General features: G+C 44.5%; 1 protein-coding gene and 1 pseudogene across 1 annotated transcript in view; one reads left to right on the top strand and one right to left on the bottom strand.

The window, feature by feature from the left end:
* Nucleotides 1-26011, bottom strand: part of LOC124788892 — a 123556-nt gene that overhangs the window by 54873 nt on the left and 42672 nt on the right. The window contains exon 6 of the mRNA XM_047256173.1: nt 9058-9251. Coding sequence (XP_047112129.1) covers nt 9058-9251 — 194 coding nt within the window. The remainder of the gene's footprint in view (nt 1-9057; nt 9252-26011) is intronic.
* Nucleotides 4306-4423, top strand: LOC124790366 (annotated as a pseudogene).

The following is a 26011-nucleotide window of genomic DNA, read 5'->3' on the forward strand; positions in this document are numbered from 1 at the left end:
AGACCGCCGACAGTTGAAGAGGTTTGTAATGTGTAATAGGCAGACATCTATCCAGACCATCACACAGGAATTCCAAACTGCATCAGGATCCATTGCAAGTACTATGACAGTTAGGCGGGAGGTGAGAAAACTTGGATTTCATGGTCGAGTGGCTGCTCATAAGGTACACATCACGCCGGTAAATGACAAACGACGCCTCGCTTGTGTAAGGAGCGTCAATACTGGGCGACTGAACAATGGAAAAACGTTGTATGGAGTGACGAACCACAATACACAATGTGGCGATCCGATGGCGGGGTGTGGGTACGCCGAGTGCCCGGTGAACGTCATCTGCCAGCGTGTGTAGTGACAACGGTAAAATTCGGAGGCGGTGGTGTTAGGGTGTGGTCGTGTTTTTCATGGAGGGGGCTTGCGCCTCTTGTTGTTTTGCGTGGCACTATCACAATACAGGCCCACATTGATGTTTTAAGCACCTTCTTGCTTCCCATTGTTGAAGGGAAATTCGGGGATGGCCAATGCATCTTTCAACACGATCGATCACCTCTTCAAATGCATGGCCTGTGACGGAGTGGTTACACGACAATAACATCCCTGTAATGGACTGGCCTGCACAAAGTCTGACCTGAATCCTATAGAGCATCTTTGGGATGTTTTGGGACACCGGCTTCGTGCCAGGCCTCACCGACCGACGTCGATACTTCTCCTCCGTGCAGCACTCCGTAAAGAATGGGCTGCCATTCCCCAGGAAACCTTCCAACACCTGATTGAACTTATGCCTGCGACTGTGGAAGCTGTCATGAAGGTTAAGGGTGGGCCAAAACCATACTGAATTCCAACATTACCGATGGAGGGCGCCACGAATTTGTAAGTCATTTTCAGCTAGGCGTCCGCATACTTTTGATCACATAGTGTATCTAGCTATCTAAGAGCTTGATTGGCCAGCTATGATACAACTGAATCGCGATCTCTCAGACTTCTATCCACACGCATCAAAACAAGTTACCAGAACTCCAGAAGATAGACGTTGACTGTGGGTATTGTATCACAGACACATTACCTTTGACTGTTCAGAGATGTCACTATAGCCGCCCAAAGATGTAAACAACCAGATGTATTAGACGTACGGGGTCCGACAGCCGATCACTTCCAGTCATTCCACCAGGAAAGAGGTACACGGCTCGTGTTGTCTTTAGTTCAGCCATGCCTAGACTGTCAATACCGCGGTTTAATCGCTGGGGTCATCGGTCCCTAAACTTACACACTACTTAAACTAACTTAACCTAACTTATGCTAAGAACAACACACACTCACACACACACACACACACACACACACACACACACACACACACACACACACACACACACACATGGCTGAGGGAGGACTCGAACCTCCGGCGGGAGCAGCCGCGCAGTCCGTAACAAGGCACCTCCTACCGCACAGCAACTCCGCGCGGCTCTCAACATGGGAAGTGTCCAGGCGTCTCGGAGTGAACCAAAGCGATGTTCTTCGGACATGGAGGAGATACAGAGAGACTCGAACTGTCGATAACAGGCCGCCGAAGGGCTACTGTTGCAGTGAATGACCGCTACCTACAGATTATGGCTCAGAGGAACAGAGACAGCACCGCCAGAATGTTGAATAATGATTTTCGTGCAGCCACAGGATGTCGTGTTACGACTCAAACTGAGCACAATAGGCTGCATGGTGCGCAAATTCATTTCCATCGTCCATGGCGAGGTCCGTCTTTGCAACCACGACACCATGCAGCGCGGTACAGATGGGCCCAACAACATGTCGAATGGACAACTCAGGATTGGCATCACGTTCTCTTCACCGATGAGTGTCGCATATGCCTTCACCCAAACAATAACCGGATACGTGTTTGGAGGCAACCCCGTTAGGCTGAACGCCTTAGACACATTGTGAAGCGATTACAGAATGGTGGAGGTCTCCTAATGTTTCGTGGTGGCATTGTGTGAGAGGACGTACGCCGCTGGTGGTCATGGAAGGTGCAGTAACGGCTATACGATACGTGAATGCCATACTCCGACCAATAGTGCATCCATATCGGCAGCATATTGGCGAGGCATTCGTCTTCGTGGACGACAGTTCACGCCCCAATCGTGCACATCTTGAGAATGGCTTCTTTCAGGATAACGACATAGCTCGCCTCGAGTGGCAAGCATGTTCTCCAGACATGAACCCTATCGAAAATGCCTGGAATTGATTGAAAAGGGCTGTTTATGAACGACGTGGCACACGAACCACTCTGAGGGATCTACGCCGAAACGCCGTTGAGGAGTGGGACAATTTGGACCAACAGTGTCTTGATGAACTTGTGGATAGTATACCACGACGAATTCAGGTACGCATCAATCCAAGAGGATGTGCTACTGGGTATTAGAGGTACTGGTGTGTACAGTAATCTGGACCACCACTTCTGAAGGTCTCTCTGTATGGTACAACATGCAATGTGTGGTTTTCATGAGCAGTAAGAAGGGCGGAAATGTTGATATGTATTCTAATTTTCTGTACAGGTTCCGGAACTCTCGGAACTGAGGTAATTGAAAACTTTTTTTTGATGTGTGTATTTGGTTCTCTGCATCTACATCTACATACAGACTCCGCAAGCCACCATATGTGCCTGGCAGAGGATATTTTGTATCACTACTGGCCATCTCCTTTCCTGTTCCACTTGCAAATGGATCGAGGGAAAACCTACTGTTTACAAGCCTTTGTACGAGCCCTAGCTTCCCTTCATCTTACCTTTGTTTTTGTGCTCCCTACTGAAAATGCGTCTTGGCGGCCTCAAGTGCCGGTTCTCTAAATTTCCTCAATAGCGCCCCGCACAGAGAATGTCATATGTTCTCCAGGGATTCCCATTTGAGTCCACGAAGCATCTCCGAAATATTAGCGTGTTAATAGAACCTACCGGTAACAAATCTAGCAGCATGCCTCAGCACTGCTTCGAGGTCTTCCTTTTATCGGACCTCGTGTGGATCTCAAACACTCAAGCAGTAATCAAGAATCGGTCACACCAATGTTCTACTCCTCACCAAAATGCCATTGTTCACCCAAGAAACCTCTATCATAAACGTAAATAACAGCTGCTGATTCTGCGTGGTGTCTGTTCAAAAGACCAGACACCACACATTCATATAAACCTCCCTCAGGCACCACTGAAGTCATTTAAACTACTGAACATCAAAATTACTTAAATTCTTAATTTTTTACGTTTTGTACACATGTGATACATCAGATCAGACAGAAATTTTCCGAGAAATATTATGCTGTTATTAGTTTTATCTGTCGTAGCTTATTTATAAACAATAATTTCTATGGTTTTCCTCCGTTTTCGGACTTATAAGTGTAAATATTAACAAACAATTTAAATTATACATTAAATACTTTTTATCTATCTATAGTTCACAGTACTGCCGCTACTTCTAATGTTTCTCTATTTATTTAGTAAGAAAATCTGTTTTTAATTTGAAATCCACTTGTCGACCTCTCATTTAATTATGTGAATAACTTAAGTAAATCTACTATCACAGTCCGACACAGTTCTACGAGACGTGTACATAGAACGCCTCATTTGTTGTAATGGCATAATGCATTGCCGAAATATTCAGTTTTACAGTTCAGGAATTATTTATAACATTTAACTTACAATAACTTATAAATTAATGCGGATACCGAAGGCACCTCTTTACACACGTATTCGTCCATCCTTTCCGCTTAAAATAAGCCTACTGACTCTTCAGTGACGCATGAGGTTCAATATTTATTAATTTTGGGGTAAACTTTAATTTTGCACTGGACACCAAAAGCGCCCATGAGAAAGGAGCAGCCATTGTGCCGCCCAATGGACGGGTTTTCCCGGTCACACGGTCACTTTAGCGGCCGGTGGAACTACGGATAAAACCCTATCTGTGCAGCATAGCCTAAAACTGGCCCTCCACGTGCTCCTGTCAAGCTGATTTTAGCTGTCAACACGAATATGATTCGATCAAACACGCGACCGCCGCCTGTGAGTCCGCGGTCGCGTGTTCGTGATTGAATAAAGTGTCTCTTCCATTTATAATAGGCTGTCGTGTTACTGCTATGGCTGTTCTAAGAAAATATCGATATATCGATATTTTTAAAAAACATTATCGGTATATATCAACTATTTATTTTTCACCGGTATGTCGATATAATGATACTGAAATGGCAATATCGTGTGCTGTTACTTTTATTTTATATTACATTTTTTTCGCAATTTTTCGTAAATATTTGCGGTTGTTCTTTTGAAATTCTATGGGCAACGGCCTTGCCGCAGTGGATACACCGGTTCCCGTGAGATCACCGAAGTTTAGCGCTGTCGGGCGTGGTCGGCACTTGAATGGGTGACCATCCAGGCCGCCATGCGCTGTTGCCATTTTTCGGGGTGCACTCAGCCTCGTGAGCCAATTGAGGATCTACTCGACCGAATAATAGCGGCTTCGGTCAAGAATACCATCATAACGACCGGGAGAGCGGTGTGCTGACCCCACGCCCCTCCTATCCGCATCCTCCACTGGGGATGACACGGCGGTCGGATGGTCCCGGTAAGCCACTCGTGGCCTGGAGACGGAGTGCTTTTTTGAAATTGTAGCAGAACATAATTTTATTTTCACTATGTGAAGGAACCTTACTACTTTTTGAGCTTTCCTCACGTCTAGTCTTTCTCTTTGACTGTGTGAAGCAAGTATAAAAGGCACAAGGAAGTAGTCCGATTGCACAGGAAACAGGGCGGGGGGGGGGGGGGGGGGGGGTGCCGGTGCGAATGGAATAACAACATATCCGATGTGAAGAAATAGCACGTTAGTTGCGTTAAAAAACAATTTTAACGCAACTGCTGTACTATTTCTTCACATCGACATTCTTCAAAAACGGTTATGGAAACTGATGAACAAAAATCTAAATGACAAGATTGGTCTTTGCGGTGGGCAGAGCCGTCTCAGAGAAATTCAACGCAATCGGCGCTCGGCGTTACCAATAGGAACTGCAACTTTCAACTTCACGACGCAATTTTGGCACTACGGCTACTAATTGCCTGGCGTTTGTAGAAGTGAAAAAATAGGGAAGTCGACTTGAAGTGTTCCATAAAAATCCGATATATGACGAAACCGAACGACGGACCCATCGGACACCTTTTATTGTGCCACTTACATCAAGTTACCACTGTTAGCAAAGCGGGTACCGCCAAGCATGAATGTGCATCGTTTTGCTTTCAGTTCTTGCTCTGAATGGTATGAGAAGGCTGCTAGCTTGGTGATGTACAGAATATCTAATAATGAATATACAGATTAATGAAGTATTGTGCATATTAAACATCTGGAACCACTGAAAAGAAAAGTTTTCTAACAAGTTCTTTCCTCGGTGGAGAGTCAAATTGTGGGCCTGACAACAACGCTTGTGATAGGACGTCAAATTTTAGTCAAAGGAACCACTTTCCAAACCATGCTAAGAGCCTAGTCTGCGACTGAAAACGGCGTAGAGGTTTTTATTGTTAATATCGATGCATCATCATTAATACGGAATGAATTGGGAATATCCCAAATGTGTACCACACTAAACGCGTTTTACCATTTTTTTATTGTGGTACCAGTAGGATTTTTATAGCATATTACCTCTTTGTATCTTGTGTTACGTTTTCGTCTTGTTTGCTCGTTTCGGTATAGTGTGGACGTAAAATTTGTTTTATGTTGGAACCTGTCCTTTGCTAAGTAACTTCGTATTTACGAACTTAACGACTTCAATTAATGCATACGCTGCATTGTCAAAACAAACTGTAGAATCCTATAGCCAGAGTTGAGTTGGCTGTATGGGTACGTACCGGAAGCCAATAAAAACTGCGTAGATGTCACGTGGTTTAATACTTGAAATTTGTGAGAATTTTTATTGCAGTTTGCAAGCCGGAATATTTTTGTACTTTATTAAAAGTTGTCAAGTGTTCGGATTGTGGAAGCATGTGTTTCATCGTTCTCGGAGCGCCTGACGTAGAAGGTTGTCCCAGTCTGATGCGAAAATGCCGACATCTAGGTTAGAAGCTCGTGTTAGCTCGCCACTCTTTCGGCACGAGCGGACAACATATAATCCGATGAGTAACTGGCATTCTGCCGGCTCAGTTGTTTATTTTTCTGATGGGTGCTTTACTCACACGAGCGTGTTACTTTCTCGATGTATTTACTATTGTTGTTTGTTCATCAGCTTGAGCCGGGACGCATTTACTCCAGAGCGCTACCACATCAGATTCGCCAGCTCCGCCATTGTCCAGGAATTAATCCCGCCACATAAAATAGATTGCAATCTGCGTAATTGCTACACTGCGTCGTACCTAACCACTCTCGCAGTCGTCGCTAAGTCTGCCCCCTTCCTTACCGTCTAAATGAGCTTGCTACCTGTTGCTGATGCAATCACAAATAGCTGGCCAAGATACGCCGTTGTGTTTGACCACAAACGGCACCTGTGCAATCTCCACAATACTTCACACGTGTCAGTCGCGGTCAGAACAGTGTTCTGTGTAATTGTGAGTGCCTTATGTCGGAGATAAGGGAATTCGAACGGGGCAAACTGTTGGTGCTCGTATGGCGCTGCTTCCGTAACCAGGGTAGTCGAAGTGTTTGGTATTTCAAGAGACACCGTAGCGAAGATTTGTACTGCGTACAGGGAAAGTGAGAAAACATCATCCGCTAAGTAAGATCGCCGACGAAATTGTGTGTTAACTGATCGTGACGCACGGTCACTGAAGAGGAGCCATGTGGCCCGTCAACAAACATCGGCCATGATGCACTGAATTAATCACGTCCCGAAAATTTCAAAGTCGATTTTCTTGAGAATTTTTAAAATTGCACTGAAGTGCTTTGGTTGATCGATATTTGAGTCCTGAACTTCAAATACTATAATTTAAAAAATTAAAATAAAACCGTTTGCTATGCGGTGTCTTTGTTAGACTGTTCTTAGACAGCGGGTGAAAAGTAGGAATCAGCACTCCCGTAATGGGCCTACCTAAAGAAACTTGTGGACACACTTATTCGTCGAATTCACGCTAGACGTGGCTTTACATGATACTAACGTGATGTCTCTATAGCTATATCTGTACTCTTAAAGCCACATTACCGTGTTTGGCGGAGGGTACGTCTGGCAGGACTGTTTTTACGAAAGTCGTGTGGGAAGAATGATTATCGAAAAAACTCCTTACGACATGTAATTCCTGTTATTTTATATTTATTGACTATTACGCGAGATGTAAGTGGGAGTATGTTATGTGTTCCCAGAACCTTCTTGGCACGCACGCTCTCCAAATTTCAGCCGAAAACCTTTGTGATGTACGAGACCCTTGTAACGTAAGCCACTCGTGTTCGTTGAGGATTGGCGTTAAAATTCCTGCACTGAATTAAGGATCCCGTGACGAAATGTGCTGCTATTCACTGTATCTTCTCTGTCTCTTCTATTAACCCTACTTAGTAAGGGTCCCAGAGGACTGATCACCAACACTCAAGAACTAGTTGAACGGGTGTTTTGTTAAGTCACTTCTTCCCTGGACGAACTACATTTCCTTAAGATTCTCCGAATCAATATCAGCACGGTCCCTCTCTTTCTTCCATTTGTTTTGTGTGGACGTTACGCTTTAGGTCGCTACAGGTGGTTACAACTAGGAATTTCACAGTCGTTACTTGTCGCCAAAGGTGTAATCGAATGGTGGTGGATCTCTTCGCCTGTTTGTGCGCAATACGTTATATTTATTTATGTTCAGGGTCAGCTGCCAGTCTATGCATCAATCGTTGATCCTCTACAGGACTTACTGCATTTCGCTACATTCTGCTACTGCAGTTTCCCCTGTAGACAATGGTGTCGTGGTAGGTTACAAAGCAGAGTGGATGTGTGTGTATGTGGACGTCTAGGATTTCCTTCCAAACCCCTCGATCAATTTCAACCAAATGAAGCACAGACACAGCAGGGCTCACAAGAATCATCACTGTGGGATTTATAATACCCTAGCTCCAAGAGGAGTGTAGATATGGACACAAAACGTGTTTTTTTTTCAAAAGACTGGCATAAATACTACCATGCATGACAGGTATATTGTGGAGGAACAATATTGGTCTGCCAAATCAACATACTTTGCAGGGTGGTCAGCATGTCAAAGGCAAAGGATATTTTTCTGGGCCTCACATGTTGGCTGCCCTGCATGATAGGTGTGTTATTGGAGTAGTTTGTCTCTGTTTCGTCTACCTGCTTTGTGAGGCAGCCTGTACATCAGGGGCAAATAGATCGCTTTTAAGCCCATGATGTGTACCCTGTCCTGCATTAGAGGTGTGTTGTTGGAGTAGTATCAACTTGCGTTGTTAGACTGTATTGAAGGGCCTACACGTGCCAATGAGCTTGGATGAGGAAAGGTTGAGAAGGATAGAGGAGGGGGAAGGACAGAGCAAAGGGAGCAGGAAATGGGCAGATATGGAGAAGGAGGGGCAGATGCAAGAGGCAGGTGAAAGGTATAGTGGGCAGGTCTAAAAGGAAGAGGGGGAAGGGGAAAGACAAAGGGGAGGAGGATATGGTGAGAGGGAGGGGGAAGAAGATATGGTTAGAGAGAGGGGGTGGAGGAGATGGACGAAGAGTGGCGAGAGGAGGAGATGAAGAAACAGAGAGACAGGGAAGGAGGAGATAGATAGAGGTTGGAGGGTGAAGTGGATAAACATAGAGAGGAAGAGGTGGACGCACAGAGAGGGAGGAGATGCATTCAATATATGTGCCGTATACATACAAGGTTTGGTAGAAATGGGAGAAAGACGTGGACACAGAGAAGGAGAAGAGAGTGTGTGTTGAATGCATATGTGGTCGAAGTTGCGATGAAAGAGCTAGTTAATATATAAAATACCTTTGCAATTAAAAATGTCTGTCATTTCGAATCCTCTAGGCCCTAGGGAGTCAGGGATGCGCGCATATCGCCATGTGTTTGGAGGCAGGTCAACGCAGCCAACAAGGACGATGATGCCGCCTCTGAAGTTGCGCCACCGCTGCAGGTCGTACCTGTCGGTGACGTGCGTGTCGACGCGCTGATCGCAGTCTTCGCACTGCAGCTGGTCCTGGTCGCCCGCAGCCGCGCCGCCCCCGCCACCTCCGCAGCCCGCGCCGCCCGACTGCCACCTGCTGCGGCTGCTCTTGCTCGTCTCGCTGCCGACGCCGGAGTCGTTGCGCTCGATCTCCGCGCAGCTCTTGCGCACCTGTGGACAACGAGCTTAATGGAGAAACTGTAACATGACGCATTAAGAAACACAGGTAGATGGTTTTCGACAGGGTATCGATACTGGATCCGCTTCTATTCTTGTTATACGCTAGGTGTGTGTGCTCTTTTTTTTCTGCATCAAACGTCTAGGAGTGATAGATCACGTCATGGAGAACAATTTTTGTTAGGTACAAAACTTTCACTGACGCATCATAGTGGCGCTAGGCGTCTTATTATTGGTTATGCCCCTGAGGGGCACAGCCCAGAATCCTCCCGAAACCAGGTAGGTAAGCAGGTAACCGGTCATAAACCTCCCAAATTGCCACATTGTATGTTGTATTATAGACAATAATATAATTATCTCTGCCATGTTCTTTATCTCCATCCCCTACCCCTCTCATGTTTTAAACAAAAAATTTTGATTCGCTTATGCACGCTTTGCGCTAACCTTGAGCAGGACTTAGTCGCTGAGGATGTGCCGGCTGGACTTTATCTCAATAACATAAAAGATAAAACTTTTAAACATACAATACACGAGAAAAATTTCTACATCTTCTACTGTAACTTCATATGCTTTCCTTTGGTTGCTTGGAGTATTCATAACGTTTAGAAGTGCTACCTGCTTCAAACGTGAGGATTCGGTCCCATTGTTTTTCAGACCCTTGCGGGCTTCGGGGGATTCGGTACCATTTTTCTGACCGCGGCAGGATTCAGGGCTGCCCTCCCCCCCCCCCCCCCCCCCCCCCCCCCCTGAGAGCCGGCAGTGTGTACACGCTCTGAGGCGTGCGTATGCAATGTGTTCAGATGGTTCAAATGGCTCTGAGCACTATGGGACTTAACTTCTGTGGTCATCAGTCCCCTATAACTTAGAGCTACTTAACCGTAACTAACCTAAGGACATCACACACATCCATGCCCGAGGCAGGATTCGAACCTGCGACCGTAGCGGTCGCGCGGTTCCAGACTGTAGCGCCTAGAACCGGTCGGTCACCCCGGCCGGTTGGAAATGGAATATGTGCTGCCTGTAATCAAGTCATCTGCTGCACGTCAAAGGGGCCAGACTGAGAAAAATTAAAGTTCCCGATTCTCTTCTACAACATCTTCCTCCACTTAGAAGCGTTATTCTTAAAGTTTTCTTCTTGAGCGAAAATCACTCCATCAGTTTAATAGGGTAAGTAGTATACACCAAGCCGCCTCTCAAGTGCATAACGAGTAATAATAGATGGAAATCTAAATTGGATTGAGCACGTAATTGTAATGAGCAAGAAGGAATCAGCATTGGACTATGCCTACAAAAATACTGAAAGCTCTTCTCACCTGATCTGAAAAAGAAGAGAAACTTGTGCTCATACGAACCCTTATACTCTAAGGCGATAGTGATAGCACATATACAGATGGTGGTAGTATCGCGTACACAATGTATGAAAGAGCAGTACATTGACGGAGCTGTCATTTGATCTAAGGTGACTGAAGTGAAAACGGTTGCGACGTGATTATGGCAGCACGACGGGAAGTAACAGAATTTGAACGTGGAATGGTTGTTGGACTAGACGTTTGGGACATTCTATTTCCGAAATCGTTAGGGAATTCAATTTTCGAGGTCCACACTGTCAAGAGTATGCCGAGAATACCACATGTCAGGCATTACCTCTCACTACGGACAACGAGGTGGACCACGACCTTCACTTAGCGACTGAAAGCAGCGCCGTTTCGTGGCGTTGTCAGTGCTAACATACAAGCAACACTGCGTGAAATAACCGGAGAAATGAATGTGGGACGTACGAAGAACGTATCCATTAGGTCGGTGCGGCGAAACCCGGCGTCATTGGGCTATGGCAGCAGACAACCGATGCGAGTGCCTTTGCTAACAGCACGACGTCGCCTGGTGCGCCTCTCTTGGGCTTGTAACCATACCGGTTGGACCCTAGACGACTGGAAAACCGTGACCTGCTCAGAAGAATTCCGATTCCAGTTGGTAAGGGCTGATGGTAGAGTTCGAGTGTAGCGCAGAGCCCACGAAGCCATGGACCCAGGTTTGTCAACAAAGCACTGTGCAAGCTGATGGAGGCACCATAATGGTTTGGGCTATGTTTAAACGTAATGGTTTGTGTCCTCTCGTCCAACTGAACCGATCATTGGCTGGAAATGGTTATGTCCGGCTACTAGGAGACCATTTTCTGCCATTCGTGGACTTCGTTTTTATGGATGACAATGCACCATGTCACGAGACCACAACTGTTCGCAACTGGTTTGAAAAACATTCTGGATAATTCGAGCGAGTGATTTGGCCACCCAGATCGCCCCTCGTGAATCCCATTTGTGGGACATCATCAGAAGGTCAGTTAGTGCACAAGATTCTGCAACGGCAACACTTCCGTAATTATCGACGGCTCACTACTTCAGCAGGGGACTTCCAACGGGTTTTGAGTCCATACCACGTCTAGTTGTTGCACTGCGCCAGGCAAAAGGAGGTCCGACAAGTTATTTGGAGGCTTCAAATGGTTCAAATGGCTCTGAGCACTATGGAACTTAACTTCTGAGGTCATCAGTCCCCTAGAACTTAGAACTACTTAAACCTAACTAACCTAAGGACATCACACACATCCATGCCCGAGGCAGGATTCGAACCTGCGACCGTAGAGGTCACGCGGTTCCAGACTGTAGCGCCTAGAACCGCTCGGCCACAATGGCCGGCTATTAGGAGGCTTCCCATGACTTTTATCACCCCAGTGTCCTTCCAGTTATTGATTAGAGCAATGTTATCCTGCAACGTCGTTCTCAGGAAAGCGCAGAGCACCTGGAACTGGTTATGGATGCCTGTGTTCGAGACATCTGTGAGGTTCGACTCTTTGATCATATTTCATCGTCGTTTGCACAGCTATGCTGACTGCGTGCAGACAAGAGTAGAGACTTCCATACCTACTGTCTTATTAACGTACACTGTCCATAATATATCTCTTCTACCTTAACGATCTTGTCTGAACAACGTGGCAGGAACATCCGTTCCCATCAGACCAAAAACCTCTGCCCCACTCCATCCTTCATATACTTTCTTGAGGTGGTTCTCGTTATTAGGAACCCGACTCTGGAATGACGTCCAACATTGCATTAGAGAACCGAATAACATCTTCAGCTTCAGAAGACAGTTAATAACGTATCTTCTGAAGCAACAGTAATGACTGTCATTGTCCCTGCACGCACTCGTAACCCATGTACATCCTGTCAGCCAGATCTTGTTCATTTCCCAGTATTCTTATCTGGTGCAGTCTCCTTAAATTTCTTTTCTCCAAAAGTCGCTCTATCAGAAAAAAATCTATCTCGTACACCTACAAATCATTTTATATCTGCGCGACCGCTACGGTTGCAGGTTCGAATCCTGCCTTGGGCATGGGTGTATGTGATGTCCTTGGGTTAGTTAGGTTGAAGTAGTTCTAAGTTCTAGGGGACTGATGACCTCAGAAGTTAAGTCCCATAGTGCTCAGAGCCATTTGAACCATTTTTGTGACAGCAGGAGAAGTATTAGAAGTACTGCGTATATTAACCTTATTACTTCATAGTATTATTTAGTCGCAATGTCTCTATAGACACTCAAATCATTTTAATACTATTTGTAATTTAAAAATGGCTATTTCTTATGTAATTATGATGTAGTAAAGTTATTATTTGCGTGAAAGTCTGGTTCGAAGTATTAGACGGCCTGATGGCCCTAATCAGATCAAATTAAATAAATAAATAAATAAATAAAAATAAACAGATGTCTAGAGTCGCCGAGAAACAGAAGCGAACGTTTTGTCTCTAACCGATATTGTTCCCCATGACGTGGTCTGCCATTCTTGATGTTTGATGAGAATATTTTGAAACTCCTTGTATAAATTATCTGTCACCACATATCCAAGGACTGGCATTATAATCAAGCTTAATGAAGAAACTATAAAACCTGAAAATGTAAATAAAATGTTTCCACAACTAATGCCTGATTCTCTGCAGAAGCCTGTCACTGAACTTAAATGGAACACAATACATGAAATTCTGTAATGTACGAGGCCTGCAAATTAAAATATGGTTCGCCGACAAACAGTGTGAGAACAGTTTGGGTGTGTGTGGTTTTCTGCGTAATGGAGGAGGCACAGTGCTGTTAGCAGACAGGCAAAAGTACTATTTCTAACAATAGCATGCAAAAAAGCAACCGAAGATTTATTCTGTATAACCTCAAAAAGACGATCACAATACTCGGGAGGCAGAATAACACACATGCAAACATCTCACAAAATACTCATATAAATATTTGCATCTGATAGCGAGAATAAATTAACGAATAGCGTCGTGGTAACCGCGAAAAAATACGTAACTGGTGAAGTGTTTCATCGTTTAAATCAAGACATTCAATTTTATTTCTGCGCTTCGATTATCTACTCCTTTATATATGATGCAGTCGTCAGAAGTAATGACTAGGTGGTGATTTACTTTCAGTGTTCAAATTCTTACGTCAAGGTCCTAGGTACAGTATGTATCTAACATATATTCATCAAATTATTGGGTAGTGAGTCAGTGGAGACTGCATATTACTTAACACAGTTCACTCAGCAGATATTCGCGAATGTCTGAAATTATGTAGGTGGAGTTCACGTATATGAAAGTTTTACGGCAGTGTTATATTCTCCTTTCAGAGTTAAGCAATGGTGATTACAGGTTAGTGAAGATCCCTTTTCATTCTAATATACGTCGGTTTTCAGACTCAAGGGGGTTGGTATTACGATTTACCAGATGTAAAATTTACTGAGACAGTGTTATTAAATATTATCGATTGTTTAAAGGGAGTTTTAAAGGTGCGTAGGTCAGAACCACATAATACTCCCGTAGCACACCTAGTTATGAAATTTTCAGCAATTAAAACTGTGTGCCTCACCACAAAGTTACCTCAGAATACAAGGATTATTAATTTACTAATTTTTACTTTTTGAGAGTTTATCGTTATTCTTATAGTGGAAGCACTTGCTTATAGTTGTTTGGAAGATGTACAATTGATTGTTCCTGATTAAGGTCCCAATGATATACACCCATAAACTTCGGACATTTTATACTATTTCCGGAGTTCTGACACTGTACTCCATTTACGGGTACCAAGTTTATTGGAGCACAAAAAGTGAACAGACTGTACTTCATAAAACCTTAAAGTGCGTTCTTCTACTGGGAACAACCACTTAACGATTTTAACAAAAATTTTACCAAGAAGACTCAAGTTTTCTTTTCAAAGATGTACTCTTGTGGTTAAAATCTTGTCTGAGTTTAAAGGTTCCGTCCGTAATCCGAAGAATAAAACACGAAAAATGCCTGTTCACAGCGTCACTGACACTTTAAGAACGACCTTTCTCCTCCAAGTGAAAAAAGAGAAGCTAAGGAGCTCCAGAAGTGTACTTAGTAGCGTCTGAAGCAAGATAGTAGTCTTCCGAAGCAAAGCGCTCTTTCTGACTGAAGAGCAAAATGCACCATCCCCTTTCACTTTCTATTAAATACAGCTGCTTTTATAAAGTTATATAACTATCGAAAGCTTTTTATTCAAATTTCCATTGCCACCGCTGGCTTTCCTACATTGTCACGGTAATAATCCCAACAGAATTTAGAAGTAGGTATGAACGCAACACATCATACTTCACAATTTTTCCTGCAATAATTCAGATTAACCATAAATGCAGTCACTACAATTTCCAATTTCGTGAAAACTCTGACATCACAGACGAGTAGAACATGTCAATAAAGACGAGAGAAAGGTAAAGTAGGTGGTGTACCTGCGGAAGATAGAGAAAAATAAAAAGTAAATAAACAAGGTGAAAGAGTTGTGTAATAATCATGCACTGGCAAGAACACTGTAAGACGAAGTATGCGACCTTGCCGCTCAAAGAGGGATCTGCTCGTGTCGTAAATCTGTATCGGAAGGGAATCTCTCAGTTTTGTCTTTTGACTGTACTGGAGACATGGCACACGTCGCTCTTGCCAACAAACAGCTGTTTTATTGCGGAGGCTATGTTTTCATCGTTTTCATTTTACCGTTGTTCCAGAAGGCCTTACATATTTTAAAACCGTGCGTAGTAATAATGTATTCGGCAATAAATGTTGCCTCTCTACACACTCTAAAATGCAAATCGTCCACCGTTTCAGACATGCAGAAAGCAGATGTTCCACAGAAAAAGAAGTGGCAGTTTTATACGCGTCCTTTTAATTAATAAAGAGTTATACGTTCACCAGCTGTCTGGAGCAAGTTCTTCCTTATCTTTTTTTAACCTTGACAAACGCTGTCTTTGCTCATTCTTAATGGAGAACTCGCAATGTTCTGTCGGCGTGCTGAATTTTTCATCAGAGACATACGTAACGTTTCTTTCGTAGCCGTATAAATAAGAATCAAAAAAGTATAAGAATCGTAGTAGGCTTAAGAGCACTTTCAGTATTCTACATTAACGTTTTGACGTTAGATAAAAACAGGATGGTCGCAGGTTCAAATCCTGCCTCGGGCATGGATGTGTGTGATGTCCTTAGGTTAGTTAGGTTTAAGTAGTTCTAAGTTCTCGGGGACTGATGACCTCAGAAGTTAAGTCCCATAGTGCTCAGAGCTATTTGAACCATTTTTGAAAAACAGGAAGTAACAGGCTACTAATTACAGTCAGTTTACGCTGACACGTCTGGTAGCATGTCGATTTTGTACAAAGAATTGAAGAATGCTGGATGACGTCTCGCTATAAGAAGAATCAAGCTCCGAGACGAAGTTGCGAATTGAGTTTCATTCTTTCTCAAAAGCTTAGAAACTGTTCGTGGACACGTTGGCCATGCTTTCTACAGCTCATGTGCCTTGTAAATGAAGGGATAGTGCAGCAAGGAAGTCTGTCATGTTACATCAAAAAATCATACTTTACCGTTCACACAACTTTCATTCTGTTTTATGAAGTTTGGTGGATGTGGGAGCTGAAGAATGGTGCATACCTTCCTGTTCAGTGGCATGAGGAAAAATCTTGCCCAACTCATTCTTCTATTTACTGATCATGGAGCAAATTTTTCATTTCTTTTTCAGTAAATCCCGTAAGAAATGATATTTAATAGCTTTCTTACTGTAAATTTCATATCTGACGAATTTTGATATCAACCCACACCAGTTTGAAACATTCGTATGCATTAGAAAGAAAAGAGATTTTCACTAACCTGCACTCATTCTTGCTGTAACTTTTAATCACACTAGTGATCATATGTACAGGGACGATAGTGTTAGAATACCTACTTGGCTGAACAGTGGCTTACGCAAATCAGCAATCCTAATAGCTGCTTTATAGGACTAAGATAGCCTTTAGGAATGCAAATCCTCTCTGTCAACCAATTTATATAATTAAGTGATCAATAATTTTGGTGGCAGCATTGTGCACCCTTTGCTGTTCTTTAAGGGAACCTTATAGTGAAATAATGAATGTTATTTTCTTCTTATCGTGTCGTAATTATATACACCTTCGTTCCTTCTGAACTGTAGTTGGTTCTTTACAGCACATTTAGCGAGGAAGTACATATATCGTGAATCAATAGCCGAAATCCCTAACTCCGTACATAAGTGTCTGTAAGAACGTCGTGGTAGAGCGTTACGTACGCGTATTATTCTTACGGAACGCCTGAAAACTTTCTTCCCGAAAGATGAGTTATCGCAGAACATTATTCCGTACGACATTATTGAATGAAAATATGAAAAGATGTAACTGATTTGTCTCACCCCAGATTTGCAATGATTCAAAGTGCAAATGTGGCTAACCTGAGTTGTTTTAGGAGTTCTAGAAATTATTTTACCATTTTAAATTCTCATCAATACGGATATCTAAAAATGGCACGTTATATATACAGACAATATGACGGGCTTGTACACGATTACCCCCAAACTGTCTAGGCAAACGAAGCGGTTTGCTCCAGATTTTACTTACGTATTTGCTGTTAGACAACATCGAATGTGTAATTCGTAATTCTTTATTCCGATTAAGTCACCAACGTATTTTTCTTTGATCGGCACTAGTTGTTAGCTCCATTCAACACATTTTCTGGATATGTAGTATCCTTCTTTCCTGGGCGTGGATGATGTATGTGTTCGTATTGGATGGTTCGTCCTGCATTCTCTTCTGGCTCAGAAAATTCCTACGAGATGGCGAGTTTTTGATACTATATTACGTTGTGCTCAGAAAGAACATGCATTTAATGACTTCTTTTTAAAAAATGCTGTTTTGGTTTTTAAATTTTTCCATTAAATGACTAGCTGTTTTGTTGGCATGAGGTATCTTCATAAACCAGACATCTCTTCTCCATCTTTTCCGTAAATTTTTCCGCCTAAGTATACATCTCCTGATTAGATCATCTCTCTCATTCTCCCAGTTCTCTGGTCGTCTCCCGGACTTCAAATTATCTCGTCAGGGCTCCTGAAGGGCCAGTGTGCATCTGAACGGCCTAATGTACAGTAATGCTTGACTGTGGTGTTCAGAGCGGGTACTCCCTTGTCAGTTGGTACGCTACCTACAGTTCAGTATTCGAGTTGTTGGACCCGTCTGTAGGGAAAGTTTCGGTTAGACTCACTGGCCGGTATAGACGGTCCGCTTGAGCGCTGTCCAGTAGTCTTATAAGTGACGCCTGCTGATTGAGTGTGTACATCCCGTGTTTGTGTAATACAGAACAAGTTTGCGAATCTCCATTGATTTTACGCTTACATCTACATATACAAGGTGAATCAAAATTCGCGCATTCGGATGCCACAGTGTGATTCCAATGATACAAAAATTTTGTCCCGTTCATATTTTTAGTATAAAATAGACACCAAAGAAATGCAATCTGGCCACAACTGTAGTAACATGTACGAGAAGTGTCTTCATTCTATACTGTGTTGAGGCGCTGGCCATTTAGAGCACTGAGTAGAGTTTTGCATTCGAATACTTGAGTTCAAGTGTTTAGTTACGTATCTGAGTGTGATTTCACTTATTTCCGAATTTTATACTGTGTGTTGGTTTCTTCATCGTGTACAGCAGTTAACAAGCCTTGTACAAAAAATACGCAATTCTTTTGTATTAATAGAGAAATGGCAGCAATTTAAAAAAGATACACCTAGGCATGGAATCGAAGTATTGTACTTGAGTATTCTAGCGTAAAGCTCTACCCATTATAGTAACTAAGTAGCGCAGTACCGATGAAGATACATGTGATTAATTTTTGCCAAATTGCCTTCCTTTGACGTGGATTTTCTACCGACAACAAGCACAGAACGAAATTTTGTTAGAAATAGCTTGTACTATTGGGATGCAAGGAATCGCGCCGTGGCGTCCGACAGCGTGAATTTTGGTTCACTCTGTATACTCCAAAAGCCACTGTAGAGTGCGTAGTGGAAGGTTCTTTGCACCAAGGTTACCAGTTTTACGTAACTTTGCGTCCACGTATCGGACGAGAGAAAAAGAGCTGTACGCATGTGCCTACGCTCTGATCTCTCTTATTTTATGGAAATTATCCCTAAGCGAGATAAACTTTGGTGCTAGGATAACAGTTGCACAGACTCCATCGAAAAAAAGTTCTCTAAATATACGCAACGGGTTTTCGCGAGAAGTACGTCCTCTTTCTTCCAAGGATTCCTTTCTATATTCTCCGAGCATTTCTGTTACACTTTCGTTACAAGAGCAGTTACGATCCTACAGTCTGCCTCTGAATTCGTTCGATGCCTATTTTCATGCATACTTAAGGCTCCAAACGGAAGAAAAATACTCTGGAATTGGTTCTCAGTACTTGTCCTGTAGACGCCCGCAATTTTGCACTATTCTGATAAGTCACTTGATGCTTAGTTAAGAATTGGTGTACAAAACTTAAGGACGCAGGTAACTTTCTCATGGTGTGTCGCTGCCAAGTTGGACGTAGCTTGGACCATACATACACTATGTGATCAAAAGTATACGGACACCCACAAAACATACGTTTTTCATATTAGGTGCATTGTGCTGCCACCTCCTGCCAGGTACTCCATATCAGCGACCTCAGTAGTCATTAGACATAGTGAGAGAGCAGAATGGGATGATCCGCGGAACTCGCTAACTTCGGACGTGGTCAGGTGATTGGGTGTCACTTGTGTCATACGTCTGTACACGAGATTTCCACACTCCTAAACATCCCTAGGTCCACTGTTTCCGATGCGATAGTGAAGTGGAAACGTGGAAGGACACGTACAGCACAAAAGCGTACAGATCGACATCATCTATTGACTAATAGAGACCACCAACAGTTGAAGAGGGTCGTCATGTGTAATAGGCACACATTTATCCAGACCATCATACAGGAATTCCAGACTGCATCAGGATCCACTGCAAGTACTATGACAGTTAGGCGGGAGGTGAGAAAACTTGGATTTTATGATCGAGCGGCTGCTCATAAGCCACACATCACGCCGGTAAATGACAAACGACGCCTCTCGTGGTGTGAGGAGCGTAAACATTGGACGATTGAACAGTGGAAAAACGATGTGTGGAGTGAGGAATCACGGTACACAATGTGGCGATCCGATGTCAGGGTGTGGGTATGGCGAACGCCTGGTGAACGTCATCTGCCAAGGTGTGTAGTGCCAACGGTAAAATTCGGAGGCGGTTGTGTTATGGTGTGGTCGTGTTTTTCATGGAGGGAGCTTGCACACCTTGTTGTTTTGCGTGGAATTATCACATCACAGGATTACATTGATGTTTTAAACACCTTCTTGCTTCCCACTGTTGAAGAGCAATTCGGGGATGGCGATTGCATCTTTCAACACGATCGAACACCTGTGCATAATGCACGGCCTGTGGCGGAGTGGTTACACGACAATAACATCCCTGTAATGGACTGGCCTGCACAGAGTCCTGACGTGAATCCTATAGAACACCTTTGGGATGTTTTGGAACGCCGACTTCGTGCCAGGCCTCACCGACCGACATCGATACCTCTCCTCAGTGCATCATTCCGTGAAGAATGGGCTGTCGTTCTCCAAGAAACCTTCCAGCACCTAATTGAACGTAAGCCTGCGAGAGTGGAAACTGTCATCGATACTAAGGTTGGGCCAACACCATACTGAATTCCAGCATTACCGACGGAGGGCGCCACGAACTTTTATGTCATTTTCAGCCAGGTGTCCAGATACGTTTGATCACATAGTGTAGAGAGAGCTGCTACAGTATTGGACAGAAGGTAAGTGAAAGAAGTACGAAATGAACGAACAGAAATGACACTTTTATTAAAGACAGTAAGCACGCTGAAGCAACTACGATTTACAATGGTCCCCTGGACAGTACAAAAGCGGGACATGATTAGTAAGGTGTTTGATTACCACGGACGACAGTTCATGCTCTGCAACGTGTAAGGCGTTCTTGTGGTAAGGCGTTCCATTCAGGCACCACCGCGGCTGAGAAATCCTGGATGGTCGTCGGTGCATGTAGACATGTTGTAATGCGTCTCCCCAGCGCACCACACGTATTCTGCGGGATTTAAGTTGGGGGAACGAGCAGATCAATTCTCCCGCCTCTCGCCATATGAGAGTGCGTCTTGAATCGCTACTCAGACTGAATCTGTTCTCATCCGAGAAGTGCACGAATCTCCACTCCTCGTTAGTCTAGTCTCTATGCTCTTGGCACCATCGGAGACAGTGCCAACAATGCGAGGGTGTCAAGTGAACACAATGCACTAGTCGTCGAACAAAAACACCGCCCCCGTGCAGTCGTCGTGCCACTGTGGCAAAAAAAAAAAAAAGTTCAAATGGCTTTGGGCACTAAGGGACTCAACTTCTCAGGTCATTAGTCGCCTAGAACTTAGAACTAGTTAAACCTAACTAACCTAAGGACATCACACACATCCATACCCGAGGCAGGATTCGAACCTGCGACCGTAGCGGCCTCGCGGTTCCAGACTGCAGCGCCTAGAACCGCACGGCCACTTCGGCCGGCCTTTGCAGACCCGATAAATGTTGTTACAGTTGGCCCGCGGTTTGAAGTGGGTCACTTTGTGTCTGTTGCACAATGCAGTGGTCGCCTGTCACTGTAGCTGACCGTGGTGCATCGCTTCCTCATCCTGAGGCAGCAGCAGTTATGGCTTGGAACGCTGCCCATGCACATGAAATAATGCTGTGACCAATATCAAACTCCTGGGCTACACTCGTCACACTTCAGCCTTCTTCCATTTCTCCGATGATTGTTCCCCGTGTGAAGTCAACAAATGTTGTCTCGGAGCCATTCTCTAATGAACGCCGGCCGTTGTGGCCGAGCGGTTCTAGGCGCTTCAGTCCTGAACCGCGCTGCTGCTACGGTCGCAGGTTTGAATCCTGCCTCGGGCATGGATGTGTGTGATGTCGTTAGGTTACTTAGGTTTGCCGCGCGGGATTAGCTGAGCGGTCAGGGGCGCTGCAGTCATGGACTGTACGGCTGGTCCCGGCGGAGGTTCGAGTCCTCCCTCGGGCTTGGGTGTGTGTGTTTGTCCTAAGGATAACTTAGGTTAAGTAATGTGTAACCTTAGGGACTGATGACCTTAGCACTTAAGTCCCATATTTCACACACATTTGAACATTTTTTTTGTTAGTTAGGTTTAAGTAGTTCTAAGTCTAGGGGACTGATGACCTCAGATGTTAAGTCCCATAGTCCTTAGAGACATTTGAACCAGTTGAGCTCCAATGAACACCACCACCACAGCACAGCGTAAGTGCTCGCCGACTGACTTTTCTTGTCCCTTCAAATGCGTCCTATTGCAGGACCTGCTACATTTGGCGCTGCGCTCACGCTCACCTCTCGCCATGTAACGTCCATCTTTCTGTGCACGACTGGGAGACCTCTTGCAACATGGTCCCTTGCTTTCATTCATTCACACCGAGTAGTTAACACATTATCTTACTTTAACTTGGTCGGCCTTAAGTTTTACAGAGCAGTGTAATTTCTTGTCTGATGACACCTGTAGTCTTGCTTTGGTGTCCTGGAGACGAAGAACGTTCAATTGCAGACCTCGCTAGGGGAATCGAATCAGCGGAAAATGCCAGGTGGAGTCCCAAGTGGATCCTTGTTGGAATCTACTTTTTATTCAGCTCCTTCCGACACTCTGATGTAATTTACTCTGGACACTATAATGGTGCGCAATGTATTTTGCGCAGAGAGTGAAAGAGCACACTTTGTGCTCCGGCACCAGCTCCAGCACTCTACATCTGGTGCCGATCCTGGGAAAGCGCAACGCTGCGATTTGTTCCACATGGGGAGACTGTTTCTGCTTCTCGCGCTCCCTAGATGAATTTATGAGAGGCAATCAAATGAAAACCAAACACTTGACACAACGAGACCACGAAATGGTTCCATTCAAAAGTAATCACTACACGCGTTAAGGGAGTTACCCCACTGAGAGCCAAGACGATCAGTTGCTGTTTCGTAAAACGCGGTCGGCCGCTAGCGGATCCCCAATGGCACCCACTCTTCCACTCTCTCTTCCGACTGAAACCGTCGGACACGTATGCCTTTCTTCAGGTCGCCAAAGATGTGAAAATCGTACGGTGAAAGATCCGGCTGTGTGGATGATGTTGCAGTCTTTCCCAACCAAATCGCTGAAGCGTAGCCTTCGTCTGATTGGCAATGTGGAGGTGAATGTTATCGTGCAACAGTATGATTCCGTCCGACAGCATTCCTGGGAGTTTTTACTTCATGGAGCGTCGTAGTCTCTGCAAAGTGTATCACACCGTTTACTCATGTACCAGCAGTTCACGTTTACAATGGCTTATATCGCGCTTACATTTACCCGTGATCTTGCAACGTCAATCACTTAAGCGTTTTATCAAACAAATTTATTCCTCAAATTTCATTACTCTACATTAATTCCTTTTTAAGTATTGCAATTTTTTCCGTCAGTATATACTACTGGCCATTAAAATTGCTACACCAAGAAGAAATGCAGATGATAAACGGGTATTCATTGGGCAAATATATTAGGTATAGTAGAACTGACATGTGATTACATTTTCACGTAATTTGGGTCCATAGATCCTGAGAAATCAGTACCCAGAACAACCACCTCTGGCCGTAATAACGGCCTTGATACGCCTGGGCATTGAGTCAAACAGAGCTTGGATGGTGTGTACAAGTACAGCTGCCCATGCAGATTCAACACGATACCACAGTTCATCAAGAGTAGTTACTGGCGTATTGTGACGAGCCAGTTGCTCGGCAACCATTGACCAGACGTTTTCAATTGGTGAGAGATCTGGAGAATGTGCTGGCCAGGGCAGCAGTCGAACATTTTCTGTACCCAGAAAGGCCCGTACAGCACCTGCAACATGCGGTCGTGCATTATCCTGCTGAAATGTAGGGTTTCGCAGGGATCGTATGAAGGGTAGAGCCACGGGTCGTAACACATCTGAACTGTGACGTCCACTGTTCAAAGTGCGTCAATGCGAACAAGAGGTGACCGAGACGTGTAACCAATGACACCCCATACCATCACGCCGGGTGATACGCCAGTATGACGATGACGAATACACGCTACCAATGTGCGTTCACCGCGATGTCGCCAAATACGGATGCGACCATCATGGTGCTGTAAACAGAACCTGGATTCATCCGAAAAAATGACGTTTTGCCATTCGTGCACCCAGGTTCGTCGTTGAGTACACCTTCGCAGGCGCTACTGTCTGTGATGCAGCGTCAAGGGTAACCGCAGCCAAGGTCTCCGACCTGATAGTCCATGCTGCTGCAAACGTCGTCGAACTGTTCGTGCAGATGGTTGTTGTCTTGTAAACGTCCCCATCTGTTGACTCAGGGATGGAGACGTGGCTGCAGGATGCGTTACATCCATGCGGATAAGATGCCTGCGATCTCGACTGCTAGTGATACGAGGCCGTTGATATCCAACACGGCTTCCGTATTACCCTCCTGAACCCACCGTCTGCTAACAGTCATTGGATCTCGGCCAACGCGAGCACCAATGTCGCGATAACATAAACCGCACTCACGATAGGCTACAATCCGACATTTATCAAAGTCGGAAACGTGATGGTACGAATTTCTCCTCCTTACACGAGGCATCACAATAGCGTTTCACCAGGCAACGCCGGTCAACTGCTGTTTGTGTATGAGAAATCGGTTGGAAACTTTCCTCATGTCGGCACGTTGTAGGTGTCGCCACCGGCGCCAATCTTGTGTGAATGCTCTGAAAAGCTAATAATTTGCATATTACAGCATCTTCTTCCTGTTGGTCAAATTTCTCGTCTGTAGCACGGCATCTTCGTGGTGTAGCAATTTTAATAGCCGGTAGCGTATATGCTCGGAAAACTGCCGCTGTCTTCTGTTACCGTAATAATAGTCATGTTTGCTTTATGTCAGCCGTAATTAACACTACGTGTGTAGTACTTTCACCATATCTAAAGTAACACGAAAATCAACGCTGAATGTTCTATGCGAACCCTGAAGCGCACGCTACATGCGGATGCCGGTGAATGACGCCGTCGGGTGAAGCGACATGTGGTGACAATGACACTGCAGTAGTGCGTGAGAGACAACTCTCAGATATGCGACTGGCCACAGAATATTTGCCTCCCCATTGGCCATACCGGCGTTCATCTGCGGGCGGCGACCGGGTCTCCGCCTCGCGGCCCACAGCACCTGCACGCCTCTGGATGCGCAGCGCCGCGCGGCGAGTGAAAGCAGTTTCTCCGCTGCCGGCCCGACGGCGCCCAATTAATGGATCCAGAGTGAAACCGGCAGCGCCCGCGGACACCCTTGACCTCGGCACACTTAGTGCTACGCCGCGCCCAACCCCGGCCGCGTCCCGAGAAACTCTTCGCCGCAAAAGGCCAGCTCGTAGCACTTCAGGCACGGGCGCAGTCTTTGCACGCGGCTGTTTCATCTGGTCATGTGGGTCTTATAACAAAGGCAACGCCGTGTGAACTACCTGGATGTTTGTTTTGTGAATAAAACTGCCTTTTCCTGCTGCTAGTTACTTTATTTATCCCATACGCGTTTCGCCTTCTCCTGTTCTAAGGCATCATCGGTGGGATCTATAACGATACAGGTTTGTTAGTTTTAGATTATTAAACAGTTCACTTCGCGATTTTTTTTTGTAAAAAATGTAATTACTTACGATTTGCTGGACTGCGTTTTCTCAAATCTGGTCCGGAGGTCACACTACCACATTTATCACTGCCATATAATCACAACTTTGTGTTCTCGTCTTCCATAAACTGTTCACCATGTTTCTCACTCTTTTTTGTGGTGGACTATTGTTCTTTTGTACTCGATACAACTATTTCGTCGTACACTGTTTTTCACAATGTAAATATTGCGATCCCATTACGTGTTTCATCGTCTTTGGTATGTTTACCTATTTGTAGCCAACCTAACGAAGTATAAGTTCGAGACTAACTTCTATTTATACCAGTGAGAGAGAGAGAGTGAGGGGTATACAGCCGAAGAGTGTGTTTTTTTTCTTGGGGGGGGGGGAGTGTACTAGCTGTTAGCGAGTGGTTGAAAATTTTGGTGACATCTGATTTGACCTTTCGTTTCAATATTATGTGGAGGGGTTCATGCATGAGTGAGTGTAAAGATTTGGGGTCTATTATTATTATATTGGATACTATTATTATATTAATACGTATTGCGAACGTTATTCTATTAATTTATCTATTAGTGTAAATAATGAATTTGTATACAAAAAGAAACATGTACTGTAGGCAAATGAAGATGCTTCTTAAATAAAAGAAGCGAACACGCAGGACAAAAAAAAACAAAC

This window comes from Schistocerca piceifrons, chromosome 3 (genome assembly GCF_021461385.2).
Source record: "Schistocerca piceifrons isolate TAMUIC-IGC-003096 chromosome 3, iqSchPice1.1, whole genome shotgun sequence".
Classification (NCBI taxonomy): domain Eukaryota; kingdom Metazoa; phylum Arthropoda; class Insecta; order Orthoptera; family Acrididae; genus Schistocerca; species Schistocerca piceifrons.